The sequence below is a fragment of the Lottia gigantea genome, assembly GCF_000327385.1.
Source record: "Lottia gigantea unplaced genomic scaffold LOTGIsca_5, whole genome shotgun sequence".
NCBI classification, from domain to species: domain Eukaryota; kingdom Metazoa; phylum Mollusca; class Gastropoda; family Lottiidae; genus Lottia; species Lottia gigantea.
Window position 1 is genome coordinate 5380388 of NW_008709715.1, and position 18534 is coordinate 5398921.

General features: G+C 31.0%; 1 protein-coding gene across 1 annotated transcript in view; it reads left to right on the forward strand.

The window, feature by feature from the left end:
- The window catches only part of LOTGIDRAFT_229208 (hypothetical protein), a gene marked incomplete at both ends in the record, with an annotated part of 26216 nt that extends 8362 nt beyond the window's left edge, over positions 1 to 17854 (forward strand). Inside the window, 41 exons of the mRNA XM_009062135.1 lie at positions 348 to 506; positions 857 to 932; positions 1228 to 1379; positions 1561 to 1648; positions 1947 to 2117; positions 2359 to 2519; positions 2757 to 3009; positions 3234 to 3319; positions 3571 to 3685; positions 4072 to 4283; positions 4630 to 4726; positions 5010 to 5249; positions 5484 to 5622; positions 6025 to 6280; positions 6613 to 6760; positions 6899 to 7087; positions 7358 to 7484; positions 7797 to 7890; positions 8161 to 8295; positions 8624 to 8794; positions 9216 to 9312; positions 9538 to 9686; positions 9845 to 9946; positions 10229 to 10345; positions 10582 to 10774; positions 11037 to 11192; positions 11443 to 11565; positions 11855 to 12051; positions 12284 to 12494; positions 12834 to 12947; positions 13233 to 13388; positions 13695 to 13839; positions 14198 to 14280; positions 14504 to 14644; positions 14885 to 15001; positions 15243 to 15398; positions 15549 to 15717; positions 15930 to 16016; positions 16562 to 16676; positions 17027 to 17235; positions 17670 to 17854. Coding sequence (XP_009060383.1) covers positions 348 to 506; positions 857 to 932; positions 1228 to 1379; positions 1561 to 1648; positions 1947 to 2117; positions 2359 to 2519; positions 2757 to 3009; positions 3234 to 3319; positions 3571 to 3685; positions 4072 to 4283; positions 4630 to 4726; positions 5010 to 5249; positions 5484 to 5622; positions 6025 to 6280; positions 6613 to 6760; positions 6899 to 7087; positions 7358 to 7484; positions 7797 to 7890; positions 8161 to 8295; positions 8624 to 8794; positions 9216 to 9312; positions 9538 to 9686; positions 9845 to 9946; positions 10229 to 10345; positions 10582 to 10774; positions 11037 to 11192; positions 11443 to 11565; positions 11855 to 12051; positions 12284 to 12494; positions 12834 to 12947; positions 13233 to 13388; positions 13695 to 13839; positions 14198 to 14280; positions 14504 to 14644; positions 14885 to 15001; positions 15243 to 15398; positions 15549 to 15717; positions 15930 to 16016; positions 16562 to 16676; positions 17027 to 17235; positions 17670 to 17854 — 6091 coding nt within the window. The remainder of the gene's footprint in view (positions 1 to 347; positions 507 to 856; positions 933 to 1227; positions 1380 to 1560; positions 1649 to 1946; positions 2118 to 2358; positions 2520 to 2756; positions 3010 to 3233; positions 3320 to 3570; positions 3686 to 4071; positions 4284 to 4629; positions 4727 to 5009; positions 5250 to 5483; positions 5623 to 6024; positions 6281 to 6612; positions 6761 to 6898; positions 7088 to 7357; positions 7485 to 7796; positions 7891 to 8160; positions 8296 to 8623; positions 8795 to 9215; positions 9313 to 9537; positions 9687 to 9844; positions 9947 to 10228; positions 10346 to 10581; positions 10775 to 11036; positions 11193 to 11442; positions 11566 to 11854; positions 12052 to 12283; positions 12495 to 12833; positions 12948 to 13232; positions 13389 to 13694; positions 13840 to 14197; positions 14281 to 14503; positions 14645 to 14884; positions 15002 to 15242; positions 15399 to 15548; positions 15718 to 15929; positions 16017 to 16561; positions 16677 to 17026; positions 17236 to 17669) is intronic.
- Between the last annotated feature and the right edge of the window lie 680 nt (positions 17855 to 18534).

An 18534-nucleotide genomic window follows, 5' to 3' on the forward strand; every position in this document is an offset into this window, starting at 1 on the left:
CTCAAAAGCTGCAGTTTAAGATAATTCAAGTGAAATTATCCAAACTCTATTTTAGTTTAAGTTCGGGGCAAAGTACTCATCTTGACTTCTGTAAAGGTTTTTGCTAAAAATCTGCTGCTGTTACTATAATGGTGTGACATTGTTATGTTGACTTTGTTATTTGTTATTCTCACCTTGTTATTTTTATTAGAATGTTGTAACATTTGTTATGTTGACTTTGCTATTTGTTATTCCAACCTTGTTATTGTTATTACATTGTAACATTGGTTATACATACTTTGTTATTCCCACCTTGTTTTGTTATTACATTGTAATATTTGTTATATATACTTTGTTATTTTAATCAGGCAAGTGGCAAGGTTCCAGAGAAGAGATGAAGATATCATATTACTGTGTTTAAAGTTATTAAAGATATTGATTAGTTATTGTATAGACTATGATGATATGCCAAGTACAGTACAACTAGAGTGTAGAGATATTTTACTACATTTACTAAGTGCTTATTGGTGGGTTATTCTTTATATTCTATTTTAAGTTAATGCTGCTGTCCTGGCACAATTTCCCTAATTGCAAACTGCATAGTGTTGTCTGTCGTCATTAGCTCAATTCATTGCAAAAAAGTAGTATGTAACACTCCATTCCTTTCTTTCATTATTATTCAGGTATCATGTAAGACTATAGACAAGTCTTTGAAATAAATATAATTCCGGTATATATTGACTTGCAAATATGTCTCCATATATTGTAAAATGGAATAGCATTAACCTTGCATAAACAAGGTTTAGAGTTCAACATAATTAAGCTGTTTATTATTGTAAAAAGGTAATACTTGTAATAAAAATTGTTTAATAAACAGGAAATTAAAACAAGAGGGACAATATACATATTCTGTTAGATTAATGGTGGCTATCTGTATGGAAACATTCGTTAAGGTAAAGATTATATCTTATGAATAATTTTTCTAATTTCTGAATAAATGTAAATGGGTCACTCATTGTCAAGGTTATAACACAGTCTTCTGGCTTTAAAACTTTTTTAACTGAACTACAATTAAAAAAAAATTAAACAACTACAATGAATCAAAACTAGCTATACTGTTCAAAACTAGAATGTGTTAACATTGCTGACAATTATGGAAGTCATGGCATACGAATACATCTCTAGTACCTCTGTCTAATGATATATCCATACTCAGTTTAGTTATTCTGATAATTTGTCCCTTTTAAGGCTGACCCCAACAGAGAATGGAGTAAAATTAAAACCAGGGGCAATAATAATAACAATACTACTGAAGAAACCTCCGTTATTGAAGAGTTACCTAAATGTTTGAATGATACTAGTCATGAAGTTAGATTATTTGCTTCTAGTGCAATAAAAAGGTAAGTGAAAAACAAAACTGTGATAGGATTACGAATGAAACTGACTTCTTTTCTATCTCATTGTTTATAAACCCTTTTAAAAACAAACTGTCTCTGTATGACGCTAGTCTTCAAGGGTCCAATAAGTGGCAAAACCTGTTGATTTTTAACTCTGTTTCACTAAAGCTGATTTATATTTCAGATTATTTTTTAATGATAATAATCAGCAAATTGATGATAAAATGTTTGTGTTAATTTATCAGATGTGCAATGATCTTCTAGACTTACCAGTGAGTATCATTTTAAGGCTTTTAAGCAATTGATGATCCTTCCACCCTTTTCACCGTATTTCTGTCAGTATATAGCTTGAGATAGTTGGTGCTGGGTTGGAAATACCTATATATAATTGGGGAAAGAAAACTACAAAAAAAAAATCAGTTGTTCTGCAGTCATTTCAAAGTTTCCAGGGGTAAACAGTATTTATAATCTGAAAGGTGAATGACATCCATTCTTCCAAGAGAGGTGAGCATTATGTAGTCAATTATACTGTATATCTTAATAGCTTTCAAATCTGTTGCTTTCTTATAGGATAAAATATCAGCTGATAGAAAACTTGATGAAGTTAGAAATCGTACCTCTACATTATTACTAACATTATCTACTACTGCTATATATAGTCAACTGGTAGAGAAAAAAGCTGTTTTTGCTTTCTGTCAGATGATTAGAGAGAAAGGAATAGAGATTCATCTTGTTAGAAAGGTATCTCACTTACTAGTTGTATTATTGGAAGTTACTCACATGGAAATAGCTAAATAGTTGAAAATCTGTATGACTTCTTCACTATCCTGGCCATATTTCTTGAATTGCACACTGCATGATTTTGATTTCTGAACTTAAGAATTACATATATTGCTTCATTTTGTTTGACAAAAGATAATTGTAGATAAAATCATATGGATACATTGTAGAATAATTCAATTTTTTTGTTTATGTATTTTAGATCCTGTGTAAAATAGCTAGTAAATTAGGGTATAAAAATGTGTCCAGTTTTCTCACCAGCCATCTACCATATTTAATCAACCAGTGGTTACAGTTGTGTTATCCTATAGCCGAATTTCCTTATCAGCTTTTACAACTAACTGATATAAAAGAGTTTTATAGGTAAATACCATAAATTATGTCACTGTGGCAGATGTTGCAACAGTGAAACTAATTCACCTTTTCAATTATCCCGACAAATCTGACCCTTACTGCCCTAGGACATTTTATGTGGATGGGATATCAACATGTTTAGGGCAAGACGAAAAATGTCTCTTTATATGAGGATGGGGTTCTATCAAGTTAGGAAAATTTAGTTCAACATGTTGAATAATAGAATTGATATTTTTTATATTATAGGAGATATCAAACTATATTGATACCAGAGTTATTTATGAAGAAAGATATGGGCAGTATAGAGAAGCTGTGTGGGGATATAGAAGAGAATATGAATGATATTATAATCAGCTGTATACCACGTATTACTATCTATATATTACCATTATTTGCTGCTTCAAGTAGTAAAGAATTACAGTCAGATGTCAATGTGAGAAAACGTATTGCTCTAGCTACAGCTTCTTATGAGAAATTGTGTCAACTAATTACTAAAGATGTAAGATATAGCTTCTTGTTTTAAGTTTTTTTTAATTAATTGTAGAGTTATCATCACAGCGTTTAACTGATATAACAACTTGTTTTAAAAGTATGAAGAAACATGGGTGACTTATAGCGCATTGTATATTGCACAGTTTTTGACCCTTAAAAAATCTTGCAAAATTGGTGGTGCTCATCATAATGACGACAAGATGTGCATTTATTGATGTCCTATATTTTCAGACATTGAGTAAAAGAATCAGTGAGAATATAGATGTTATTGTTGTCAATGTTTTAATGTGTCTACATAATGATACAGACTCTAAAAGGTGCAGTATATAGTTAAATGGGTTCATTATTTCAAAACTTTTTAACATTTTTCAGTATTGTGTTTGCAATATTCAAATTTGTGAGTTTTTCAATTCTGATAAGAATTTCCATGATAACAGGAACCACAGAAATCTAACAGAAAAACTGTAATGATGCAAATAAACTCAGCTGCTTAAGTTAACTTGAAAATGGATACGCATTATACTTTCAAACAAAAATATATTCTTATGTTTTACATTTCTTTTTATAGGCCAGAACCAAATCCACCATATTATAACCAATATATAATAATCTCCACCTTAGATTATTTAACAAATAGTTTTTCTTGTAGTAAATCATTGATATCTGTATTAATCAAATCACAGGTCAGTAGTACTCTTTCATTTTTGTGTTTAAGGGAATTTATGTAGTTTCCCATAAAAATATCTCCTTCTTTTGACATTCTTTTGAGCAATGATGTTTTTTGTTTGTATATAAAAATCTGATTCAAATTTGAAATTCCAGAAGTGCAGAATGAAATATACTTCCTTTCTACCAGGTTGCCAATCCTCATTCTTTGTAATAACAGTGATAATGATTAATTTAATAGTATGAATTAGAATATAAGTTATTAGAATTTTTGATGGTCCTTTCACCTGCTAATCTATTGATTGATCTGTTGTTAACAAACATGCCAATAAAGTGTGAAGAGTAAACTTTAAAACTCTTTCTTTTCAATTTATTCGTTAATATTCATATGAATATATTTTAGGATGCAATACAGAAGATATTACTGGATCTATCTGTATCTATATCAAATGAACATAGATTACATGAAAAACATAGAATATTAGAGATTTATCAGCTGTTTGTAAAGTTATTGTTGAAAGTATTTCACGAGAAACTGGGTGGTAGTTGGGCGTTTGTTTTACGAGATGTTATTTATAGACTGGTTTATATCATTATAGATCTACGTACTCAGAGGTAGGTTATGAATATATGTAATCAATAGTTTTTGAGAGTAGTTAAAGGAAATCAGATTTAACAATTGAGAAACATCTGGTCCAAAGCTCAGATCTATTAATACAGAGCTTAGTTTCTTTTGACAGTATTTGTTAAATTTGAAAAATAGCAGTCATAAGTTATTATCTTGAATGTGCTTTAACTCAGCTAAGTAAGTATGGATCATTTTGATAAATGCTTTGCAAAAACATTTGACTAAGTGGTTGAAGGATTGTCTTCACTAATTCTATAATCAATTGATAAATCTATCATGTTCGGTTTGTCAGTCTATTCTTAAAATTTGACTGTCTCTTTGTTCTTTATCTAGAAATGGAAACAATATACAGCATGTTGATACTACATTAGAGATATGTTTATCATTATTATTTGATGTCTGTCAAGTTTCTGTTGAACACTGTCCTCAGGTATATAACTACTATCTTTTTAATGTTAGTAAGTATTGGAATGTCCATAATATACTCAAGCGGTATTTCAATGTGTTTTTGAAAACTCAAGATCAAGAATATCCTAAACCCAATTTGTCTGAAAATTGTTTGGTTGACATGCGTTTTTCTTTTGATTTGTGCTTTGCTCCCAGTGAGATGAGCACTATTTCGTAGTGTTTGTTATTTCTATTTAAAGACTATTTTTCTGTTAATGCAGTGTTTTAGCACTTTCATGAGTTTAATTTTATTGGTATATTTTCAGGAACTGTGTAAATATCTCAGACTTATTATCAGTAATATTATCATCTGTATGGACTATGGTGGTAATATACAAGATAGAGTAAAAGATGTATTGAAGTTATTAGTGATACAGAATACTAAAGTTATGAAATCTGGAATATTACGTTTAGATTCATTCCCTGATAATAATGTTAATTTCAAATCATTACTTCAAATACAGAAAAAATTGAAATATGGCAGAGATTCATTCACTTTTGATCAGGTAATATTTTAGACTTGATCATTTTAAATGACAATTTGTATCCACGGTGAAACTTATTTTGCATTTGATTTTACACACTATTGGTACTGATTACATGCAAAGGCGACATCTGTTTGCAATGAAATTGTTCATTTCATTTTGGATCAGTATTAAGTACGTATAGTAAATTGTGTCAAATGTCCAGGAAGAGGTGAATTCAGATAACTTGAATAATTACAGTTTATATAATATCAGGAAATAGAGTATTTTCTGGAGGTTTGTGAGGAAAGTGAAAGTAGAAGATGTAGTTATGTAGAGTTATTAAAACATCTATATCAACAGTTATTAAAGAATGATTGTACTGGTCTAATAAAACAACTTCACCTTACTACTGGTAGGTATATTACCCTGTAGGCTATTTCATTCTATTTAATAGTAGTCAATTGGTTTTAGGCTTACAAGATTTGATATCTCCCTTTTGCTTTGGGAACTCAAGCTCATGAAAGTTTCAGATTCAGATATGCGAACATGAAGGAAATAGGTTTGTATCTCATCATAGGTTGAGATGAAGAATATTGAATCCCCTTGTTAGTGTTGCAGAGTTGAGGAGCTGACATGGGGAAAAAATTCTCGTTGTTTAGGCATAGACAGTGTGTGCCACAAGTTGCATACATGAAAGATCACTTGTTAGTTGAAATCTAAAGAGAATATGTTAATTGTATTGCATTGTTCAGCCTAAATAACCTGTTGTACTGTGAAATGTTAAACATTTGATATTTTTTTTTCACTATTTCAGACAAAAGAAGTAATATATTTTTACGACTAATAAGACAGTTATTAACGTTGTTACAATATGGAAGTAAAGAGGAGAAGATAGAGTCAGCTAGATGTTTAGGTGTTATAGGACCAGTTGATCTTTCAGTCTTATCATTATCTAAACATACCAATCAACCTAGTCTACGTACAGCTCTACAGGTCTATAATGGTGATACTGACTGTGAGAAATACTGTTATATATTCCATCAGTTAGACCAGTATCTATGTGATCCCAGGTACGTTACTTCATCTGATTCAAATTCAGCTCAAGACATTTAGTTTTTCTTGATTTTCTGTGGAATGTTGGTCTAAGAATGCAAATCAAATTCAACTAAAGATTATCGATGTTATCTATGGTATATTCTTCATTGAAGATTCCAATCTGATTGAAATTTAATAGTTCTAGATATTCATTTGCTTTATTTTTTGTGAAACTAATTTTAAGACTGGCGATTATCAAATCAATTTCCATTTCCTGTTTGAACTGATCAATTGATTATAGTTATGATCAACACCTACCTGTCTGAATTATTAACTTTTACTTTAATTGTAAATAATTCTTTTCTAGTATCAACATAGTCCAATGTACTAGTGATGTATTAAAGAATATACTGGCCACAAAAACTGGTATAAGTTTTTCAACTGAATATAAAGCTAAACTAGCAGATAAAGATCATCTATTTCATTATCTACATCCATTTAAACCTAAGAATAAGGTAAATGATTTTGTATTTATGTCCAAAAGTTATAGAATCTCTTAATTTTTTAGGTTCCCAAATTAATGATTAAATTTGTGCATTTGATGAAATTGCATAAGAATAGTAACTGTAACATTAATTTTTTTTTTATTTCAGACACCAACAACTTCCCCAGCACCTATATCTAGAGATGTATTTAGTAATACTATAGATAAAGAAGAATTATGGACCCCAGTAATGGTAGATCATGATAGCTGGATAACTAAATTAACCTGTAATTTATTACAATCACAAGCTGTACATGATGATATTCTATATCTCTTACATCCTATCGCTTTATTAAAGGTAAACTGTTTAATTTCACAACCCAGATATAATATCAACAAGTTAAAAGTTGTAGATTTTGATAGACTTGAAAAAGTGATGTATGGTAGTGGACTAATGTGTTTATTTCTCAATGCTTTCAGCAATGTTCCTAATCAAATTGAAAATTTGTGTCAAAATAAAGGCAAAAAAACATTAATATCTTAGATAGGTGACTGAAATTAAAATTATAATTTTGGCATCATTGTCAAAATGATTCCAGGCAAGATTATGTATATTATTTTATTTCAGCCTGAGTTATGTGAATTGATATTGCCCTATATAATATATGATATACTAGTACATGGTAATAAGACACATAAAGATATCTTCTCTACTAGAATAGATTCCTTCTTTAAATCACATAGTGATAAAGATGGTAAGAACAGTGTTTCTCTTTCCTTTTTGTCATTAAAAAAATATCATTGTATCACAAACCAACCAAACTAACAAACGCAAAACAGCTCAATGCATGCAGTAAAGTTTTGTTGCAACCCTTCTTGCCTTTAGTGGGAAATATAATAAAATCACATATTTCTGAGATGTTTCTGTACTTTAAATTCACCTTGTGAGAGATGTTGGTTTTATTTAGCTGTATAGTTGTCAGTAAAAACCATCTATAATTCCTGAATGATAAATCAAACATTAAACATGCTAACTTTTTATGGAATATTTTATTTTTTTTATTCAGGATCACCTCATTCTATAAGTAGAAATAAGAAATCTGTTAAAACTATGCTTAGTGTAATACAATATCTGAGACAACAAGATAGGCCTAGACAGGAGTAAGTTACTTTCTGATTGAAACATATTTTTAAAATTTGTTTAGCTGTGCAGATGTTTGAATGTCTATTGCATTACCAATTGAAAGTATTTGAAACAAATATTTGTATCAACCAATCCTCCAATTAAATTTAATCAACCTCTGAAAAGTCAAAAAATCTGCCTGTTCCAAAGTAAACAATTGACATATTTTTCCTGCTAATATCCTTTCTTTTCAATACAAATGTTGATTTGATATATTTATATTCAATTTATATATGATAATATTTCAGACATCAAGTAAAGACACCGTGGGATAATAATTTCTGGTTAAGTGTGAATTATTTCAATCTATCAGTAGCTGCCCACTATTGTTCCTCTCATTTCATGTCATTACTCTACAGTGAAATATGGTGTGATATTCTCAAGTAAGTGAAGTCTTCTTCTAAATCTTTTTCAAAATTGTCTAAACCTCTTTAAGAAGGAAATAGATGTGAAAATTTTGAATGTGATATATTCCTCTTCCATACCGTTCGATTGAGGGCAGAATTGAAACAGTCAAAACCTGTTCAGAACCCTCCAATCGAATCCACCCACATGCAAAGTATAGTTTTGTATCTATCTGGATGTAAATGTTGCACAAGATATTCTGTGTACAACAATGACTATTTTGAAGTTTTGGGATATGAGTTTTATATCCCGGTACTAAAAATCTATAATCCTGTTTGAGTTGATCAATGTTGTTTATTGTTATAGAGAAGAGATGCCTGGTAGAAATTCCCAGTCACAAGGAAACAGTCAGGATTTCGTGAGTAATATTGATGATAATATATTACAAGAATTAATGTTAGAGACATACAGATGTATTGGTGATCCTGATGGTATTTATGGTTGTGGTGCTGGTCAGCTAGCTGAATCAACTTCCAGGTAGTAATTCTTATTTTCTTACTGTATTAAGAAGCCATGCATAAGAATAACCACCTGTCACACCACAGTGTATCTGTCGGTTGGTTGTAGTGTCATATTTATAGGAATTTAAGTTGAGACACAAATCTTTTCTGTAGTAGTTTGCGATATCAGCATCCGCTGGAAGCAAACGTTAACTTGTCATCTCCCTACCTACCTCTTTTCTCGGCTATTGGCACATGACTGTTGCATTCTCATTTTGATTTGTGCTGGTATTTTGCCATATGCAAATATTTTGAACAAGATACTTAATAGCCTCTCTGCCTTCAGAAGTAGAACATGAAACTATAGTGCTATTCAGACTTTCGAAATGAATGTTTGGAAATTCTGACTTAAATGTTACTTTGATGTATCAACTGATTAATTTCTTTATTTTTGACAGAATCAAAACATACATGCATGAAAACCGTTGGGATAAAGCAGTAGTAACATATGATATAGAAACAGATCTCCATTCTCAACAGTTTGGCTTTTATCAAGTAAGTTTCTTTGATTAACAATTAGATCATACCTGCCAGATTTAAATTAGTATGGATCACATGCGTTTGAAAGGAAGAATAACTTCTTTAACCCACTTACAATCTTGAGTCTAATGGAAGCTTAAAAGGAATAAATTTCTCAAAGTCATGATAAGCTGAATTCGTGTTAAATAAATCTATCTGAATTTAACAATATTTTAATCTAAACTATTTTGTGATTTCCAGTCAGTACAAGAGTTTGGCGCAAGTCATCTTTTGAATTCCTGTTTACAAGGAAATGTAGCAAAGGGAGCTATACTAACTCCACAAATTGAAGAGTTACAATATGAAGCTGCATGGAAAACTGGACAGTGGAATTTGGAAGCACCAATGAGGTATGCTGATGATCTTTATCAAGCCTTATCAGCATACATGTGTAATCTACCGATGTTGTCGGGTTTCTATCGCTTTTGCATTTTGTCCTCCATACCGATGGGATGCCCAATTCTATTGATTTTTTTTTTTCTTACTAAATTTTCACATGTTTCAATAGATTTGAGAAAGGAGTTGGTTTTCATCAAGGTATCTATAGTTGTTTAGAAGCTGTTAAAAATGATCAGACTATGTTGATAGAGAAAGCTACAACTTCAGTCAGGTGAGTATATATTGTTTAATCTTAAATCAAGTTGTCTTTATAGCGTTATAGTTTAATAAAGAAATATGCATTACATTGAATGAATTTTGATAAAAGAACGAGGGCATGAATTCTACATATATATTCTAATTCTTACAAATTATAGATTGCATCTCTCTTGATTTTAAGTAATTTATACCAATTGTTAAGAGGTTTCGTAAACCTACAGGAATTTAAACATTGCACATTGTGTAAGAAACTTGAATGAAAGCTCTTTACAATCCAATATGATTATAATTATAGAGAAGAAATTGTGAACGCTGTTCAACTATATGGTAATTGTTGTCAGAATGTCTATCCTGTATTATCACAATTAAACTGTTTACATCAACTCGATCAATTCAACCAAATATTATCAAGGTAGGTTTAACATACTTTTTCATAACTTTTTCACTTTTAATCTTATGTCACATAAGTTTACTTTTTTAGAAAATAATGTTTTTTAAAATAGACCAAATTTTGGGTATATCATCATAGTTGACATACTGCTTTGACAGTTTTGGCTAATAATGAGTTATCCAATATGGCGATATATATTGAAAACAATTTACAATATACCGTTCAGTCACTAACTTAGTGTGTTTCTTTTTACATAGCAATGGTGATCTATCCAATTTATTTTACCAATGGAATAATGAAATACTTGCCCCAGATTTCCACTATATAGAACCTATATTAATTCTACAATCAGCCATTATTAAAACACTGAATAATGATGATCTCCAAGACAACTTATTTCACAGTTTACTTCACCTTTCTAAACAAGCTCGACAGGCTAGCAGGTTTCAGGTAAGTTATAACGTAGCCTTATCTATTGTCATGGTTGGTGTAGAAGACTGAAAATTCTTATTGGAATGATTCTATTTTACGTTACAATTGCAAAAATGGTGGATCTTCTGATTATTTGTCTTACTCTAGATCCAATCATAAGTTTATATGGGACAATTTCTCAGTTTTTCTTTAATTCCTACTGTATCAGGCATTTTGGGTATGGACTTTAAATATTAGCAGCTTAATTAATTGTGTTGTATGTTTTTATGTTTTTAATTAGATATCAGAAAGAGCTATCTATGATCTACATAAACTAGACAATAATCTCAGTTTTATATTGTTAACACAAATGGAAGAGGCGAAGCTATACTGGGCTAGATCAGAAATAAACATAGCTAAAAATCTCATCAAGACACTTCTTAGTAGACTCGAAAGGGTAGGTTGATGTTTTTAATTATTGTTTTAATTACATGTAAACATTTTAATCACCATATCCAACAGAACAGTTGCTATGAATTATAACATTTATTATGCTAAATTTTCCCATTTCTATCGGTTGTCTTTACTTGGTAAAAGCATACCATATGACTTTAAGGGCAACAAATCAAAATCATAGTCCACATTCCTTGTATCAAAATATAACAAGAAATCAAGAACGCAAGTCTCGAGTTTATTTTCTATTCTAGCTACAAGATGTCAATGAAACAGCAGTTACACTATTACCACAAGCGTTAGGAACGTATGGTAACTGGTTAGCAGAGACTAGATCAGAGAATCCTACTGTTATTATGGAAAACTATTTAGAAAGGGTATTACTATTTATTATTGAATAACAATAACATATCTTTCTTTTCATTGGTGCATATCATTACCCAGGAAAGATTATTATATTTATCACACACAAGAGGTCAAGTCAATTTAAGCATGTACCCAAATACAGAATAGGGAAAGTCCACCAAGCCTAAATTAGATTCATGATTTTGATTGGATACAAATTTCAACTTGACAAAGATGGTTTTGTTCAGACTCTGGCTTTTCTCAGACAACAACAGTAAAGAACATTGCTAATGAAATATGTTATTTGGTCTCTTATTTCAGACTGTACAAATATTACATGAAAATGATGATAAAACAACCTGTCTAGAGGCGTATTTATCATTAGCTAGGTTTGCTGATACTCAGTATCAGAATATAGTGAACTATATGAAATCTAGTACGTACGAATCTAAACAAGCTTTATTGAAGAAAGCAAAACAAGATGTAGAGGACTATAAAATGGTTTCTTCTGATAAAGAGTAAGAAATTTATATCTTAGTAAATATTCACTCCTTCAGTCATGACCATCATAGCTGAATATTTTTGAGTGTCATTGAGAAACAATCTTCAAATATAGTTAGATCAAAAACCTAGCTGCAATGTATTATTGTTAGCTTACATATTTTTGCATCTGAGCATTTAAAAAACAAGCCATCTATTATTACTATTATTCTATTTATTAATTCTGGCATTTTAATTTATTTTTTGCAGTAGATATTTAAGAATTCTAGAAAAACAATCTGAATTAGATGAAAAAGAGTTAAGATCAATGAAAGAAGATAGAAGCAAGTTTCTGATCAAAGCATTAGAGTTTTATATCAAATGTCTACAGTGTGGTGATAAATATGATTTGCGAATATTTCGTGTGATATCATTATGGTTTGATGATAGTAATTCTACTGATGTTAATGGATTATTAGCTGTAAGTATCAGCTATTCCACTAAAACAAGTATCCTGTCAAGGCTTGTGCTCCTACCTGGAGTAGCCGCTACTAGTTTGTCAATTCTCTATCTTCCTTGCAGATTGAACGTGTGACACAATCTTGGTATTTTTTTCATTTTATGAGTGAATCGAAACAGTGCAGTAATACTTTACTGTACTTAAGCACTTTATTGCATCTATTTATACTATAAAAGCTGGTATTTTTTTTCACATTATAGATTCAAATTGCTGTAATAGGTTAGATTATGATAGATTGTTTTTGATTGTTATAAGCACATCACTTCTGTAGTAGTGAATATATTCTGGTTTATTTTCTAGGATAATATAGAGAGTATTAAATCCTATAAATTTCTACCATTGATGTATCAGTTAGCAGCTAGAATGGGATCAGAAAGTAAAGGTTTATCATTATTCCATAAAGTCTTGAATCAGGTACATGTACATCATTAATGGTGTAATGAAGCAAAATCTAAAGAAAATGCAATCCCAAATCACTTTTATGCAGCATATGATACTGTATATCCGAAATGATAGAGAATACTATAGGGTTTCTGTGCATGGTACATTCAAAAGTAGTATTTGGTATTTGTACAAATTGTTTGTTTTATGGTTTTCAAAGCCAATGGTCGTCTCATTTTTGCTTTTTTGTTTCCTAAATGTTGAATATGTCTTAAACTTCAAGTGTACAATAAAACTGGAATATATAACTAATTACAGATATTAGAAAGAACAGCTATAGATCACCCACACCATGCTCTATCTATAATCTTAGCTCTAGCTAATGCTAATAAAGATATGGATTATATTCAACAAGCTAAATCTAGTAAACGGTCCAGTAATGGTAAATCATCTGATACTGGTACGAAAGAAGAGGTAAGTGTTAATAGCAAACAGTTTTTCTATAAGATTCCTATTAATATAACAAGATTTGCAATTTTGCATCAGAGTGACTTAGTAGATATATATACAATAAATCATGCTTCAATAAGTGAGTGATTATTGCAGATTGAAAGATGTCTCTACTCAATTTATTTGTTATTGGGAGACATATAGTAAATATTCAATGGCAGTAAAACTATCGTAATCAATGCATAATAGATTTAATTGTAGCCTATGAAGTTATGAAAACGAATCATACACCTGTGATGGAAGATGACATTATAGCCTCATATTTTTCAGGATAGAGTACAAGCTGCTAAAAACATGATAACTAGATTAAAATTAGTTGATAAAATCAAGAATATTATACTGGATCTAGAGAAACTATCAGATGCTTATATCGAACTAGCTAATACTAATGTTGAACAACATAGAAAAGAATCAAGTATGTATTAACATAGTTAGCTTAGTGTTGAATAGACCAAGTTGATTCAGTCAATGCATATCAGTATAATAGCAGGAATCTTAGAGGTTTATTTAGGCTAAAAGACTCACTAAACAACATGCAAGTATAGGTCATGTTGCTCATATCATGAAAAAAGTCAAAATTTCTTGTCAACTTTAAAATTCTGTTTGGAGATTGAAGTAAATTCCAGATGGGTTTCTATTATAAATAATAGTAATAATCGAAAGTCGCTCCACTAGTGGTCAAAACAAACCCCAGTTACAGTCTAAAAGACTTTTGAAAAACCTTGAACAGACTTGATAATTTATAATGTTATATAATTTATTCTCTTCTCTAGGAGCCATCAATTTACCGGACAATTTATCTATAACAAAGATGAAGAATCTAACTAATGTAGCTTTTCCTACTATTGACACCAAAGTAGGTGTATTTTGTGAATTTCATTATTTCTTTTATCAACTCTCACTATACATGTGTAATCTTACTATATCTAGATTTTTCAAGGCCTGTCTTGAGATTTCTGTTCCTGTACAGATGTATGACTCTCACTTTCTTTCGATATTGTTCTTTTTTGTTCAGTAAAATCTGTAGATTGCTCCTTTAGATCGATTTGTGAACTTTTTGTTGATATATTATGTTGTAGGTTAATGGTAGCTGTGATTATGATGATATTGTTTATGTACAAGGTTTTGAGAAGAATTACAAACTAGCTGGTGGTATCAATCTACCTAAAATTATAACTTGTACTGGTTCTGATGGTATAGGTCGAAGACAGTTAGTCAAGGTTAAAATCTTCAACTTGTTACATGTCTTTACATAGTCTTATCAGGTGCAGAAAAGTAGAAAAAGAAAATACTACATGTATTCCATTTTAAGCTCTTTCTCCAACTTTGATAAATAATGTCTATGAGGCCTATATGCATTGTAGTAGGATATGTAAATATGATTGTGAATCCTTTTGTTTTGATCTTAGAGACTAGATATGAATTCAGTGTGATTCTTGAAATTGAATTTTTTTTATCAGGGAAAGGATGATCTACGACAAGATGCTGTGATGCAACAAGTATTTGGTATGGTGAATAATTTACTACGGAAAGATTCTGAAACAAGAAAACGTAACCTACATATCAGACAATATAAGGTAAACCTTTATTCGTTTTATTTTATATCCTAAGAACCTGAAATTGTACGATTATCAACCAGCTTGTCCTTCAAATGTATTTGCATATTTTCATCTCTCAGGTCTTTTTTATTTTGTGTATAGGTGATAAGTTGTGGGTTTTAATCCTCATCAAGTTCAGAACACTTCTGATGCAAGGGAAAGTGTTTCAAACCTTTCACTAATAGCTATGAGTAAATCCCCACTTTTAAAATTTTAACAGGTTATACCTCTATCACAGCGTAGTGGATTATTAGAATGGTGTGAAGGTACACAACCACTAGGTGATTATTTAATAGGTAATTCATCTAACAAAGGGGCTCATCAACGTTACAGACCTCAAGATTTAGTTCCTATTGATGCTCGCAGAAAATTAGCAGTAAGTAGGATTTTATGGAGTTTTTAAGAGTTCATTAGAATATTAAGAGATCTCAAGTAAATGACTGGCACACATCATCCAGTCTTTATTGGGTATATCTTAATATTTGTAGATTAAGGGCCAGTATTATTAATATTTTCTATTGACTAGGCTGTCCATGATTCTGCTGATGTAAGAAAGAAATATAAAACATATAAAGATGTTTGTGCGAAATTTAAACCAGTTTTTCGTCACTTCTTCATGGAGAAATTCTTCCAACCAGCTTTATGGTTTGAGAGAAGACTAGCTTATACTAGAAGTGTGGCTACTAATTCTATTGGTTAGTAATATATTTTGTTCTGGAATAGCTATAACCTCATTTCAACACAATAAATTTAATGTCTTTGTATTTAATACCTATCTTAGCAAGAAATCTTTTAAGCATCTTCGTTTAACAGCTGTTTACAGACTTTGTATGGTGCATGTATGCATTGTTAAATACTTTATATATATAGTAACAGTTTTCTAATGTTTATCACTATGATATTTCAGTTGGTTATATTCTGGGACTGGGTGACAGACATGTTCAAAATATACTAGTCGATTGTAATACTGCAGAATTAGTTCATATTGATTTAGGTAAGTTGTAAGTTTAGTATTGAATCACAATTGTATTGGGATAATGATTTGATTATGCTGCAACCTGCAAGTGAGCACAGTGTCTGTATCTATGAAATAAAACAGCTGTCAAATAGAATGTTCTACACCTTAAAGTTCCCATTATTTGCAGTTGATAGTTCTTCATAAAACATGTGGAAAATGCTGCACACAGCCTGTCGTAAATGGCACATCTGTGTTGATGTATTGTACAGACTGTTGTTTAACGGTCTCTGACTCCCTAAGTGAAAACTAATTCTAAAATGCAAATGAACTTTCTCTTTCCCAGAATCATACCTTTGACCTTTAGGGTTGTGATCTCTGCAGGACTCAGATCAAAGAACAGGCTCTCCATCTATCTATCAAGGGTGATAACTCTTAATATCATAAGACCACAATTCAGTATTACAATATATCACACTAAGATATTACATACAATAGGACTCTTGTAAGCAAAGGTCTGACTTGCAGCGATACTCCAGCTTTTATAAGAATTTTAGATAAGGAACATCATGTTGTTCTTCCAGGTATTGCTTTTGAACAGGGTAAAATATTACCTACCCCTGAAACTGTATCATTCAGACTAACACGAGATATTGTTGATGGTATGGGACCAACAGGTGTTGAGGGTGTCTTCAGAAGGTAATCAAATCTGTAGAATTTTCTTTTAATTGTGATAATTTAGACACATTCATGCCATTTTCTGAACAAACACACATAGCTGTCATTGTTGTATGTGCTTGATAGTTTGAAAAAGAAAGGTTCACCATCCAGCTAATGCCCCCGTTTTTGTGAAAGGCATTTCGTTAGCTGCTCAGTCTGTATACATGTATATCATAAATTGTGCTTTCTACACCAGAAGTAAAATCATGGGGTGTACCCTCAAATGTCAAAGAAAGCTTAAGAGGCATGCTGTATACTTATTTCTTTTATATGATGTAGGCCAATGTTGCTCAATAGGATAATTTACACAATTTCTTCAAATTTTAAAGGTGCTGTGAGAAGACAATGGAAGTTATGCATACCAACCAAGAATCGTTAATGACTATAGTACAAGTATTACTGTATGATCCACTGTATGTATGGACTCTATCACCACAGAAAGCTCATGCTCTACAACTACGACAGAATCGCGATGTTGAAGATTTAGATGTGACCAATAATGATATGAATGATATCACTAATACTGATGATAGATCTGGTAATGTTTATTTGTATAACAAATTTCTGTTTTGATGCTTTGAATACCAATCGATGCTTTATTTAGAAAAAAGTCCCTTGGATTGTGTGTGTGAATAGCAAAATCACCCAGACGGTGGTATCTATTCTTCTAGATCTATTGTTATTGTGGAGTGTTAGTTTTCTATGACTGCTTACACTCAATCAAATTTAAACACTCTAATCACAGGCCAATGCAATTGCCCTCCCAAGGGAAACTACTATATTGTACCACATTAAATAAAATATTACTGGATTACCTAGTCATATGTTCATACAAATATTAACTATTGTTATTTCAAATATTTTTGTTTAGATCACTATTACAATAAGATGAATGGTGTTTCATACATGTGTTACCCTGATATACCGTTAACTTCCAACTCATTTCATTTCTAATAAACCTTTTTTTTTCAGCTGCCAGTCAAGAACAAGTAAATAAATTGGCTGAGAGAGTGTTATTAAGATTACAACAGAAGCTACAGGGTATAGAGGACAGTGTTCAATTGAGTATATCAGGTCAAGTTAATCTTCTGATTGAAGAGGCAAGAGATCCTAAAAAGCTTTGTCGTTTATTTCCTGGTTGGCAACCACATCTATAAGGATTTATAGAATATTTATAGATTAAAATATAAATACAAACTGAATTTCCGACTTTGAGGTAGTTTAACTACAGATGATTACATTTTTCTAGTACAGGTTTATATCTTGCTTTTACAGTGAATGTTTGTGCTTAGATGTCTTTGCAAGACAATGACAAAAGTAGGCCTATTGCTTTTTCGATCATTTCCATGTTTGTTATATCTGAGAGATTGACCATGATGTCATAGAGATGGTTTGCATGACATGATGCACATCTTGAACAGTTGTAAGAGTGGTTTGTCCTACAAATTGTCTTACTCTGGTCATGCATGTGTTCTATTTTTAGCATATCATTGCAACGCTGGTTTCTCCTATTGTGAAAACCTCTTTAGTAGGCCTATAAGGCTTATTTAGGTCACTAAGACTTTGTAACTCTCAATCATATTTCCTGTACTTAATCAATTGTACTCATTATCATATGAACTAATCTAGTCACAGAATTCTATGCCGGCCCGTAGCTAGATGGGGGGGCTTCAAAAAATAATCACTGAGGCCCTGGGCTAGCTACAGGCATGATTCTATATAGTTTGATACAGCAATTTAGTAAGATATTCATAATGATTTCATGCATTGTGTAAAATGTGTCAAATGTTTGATATTCTGAAATTCAACTTTAACCATGATAATTACTGAATAAAGA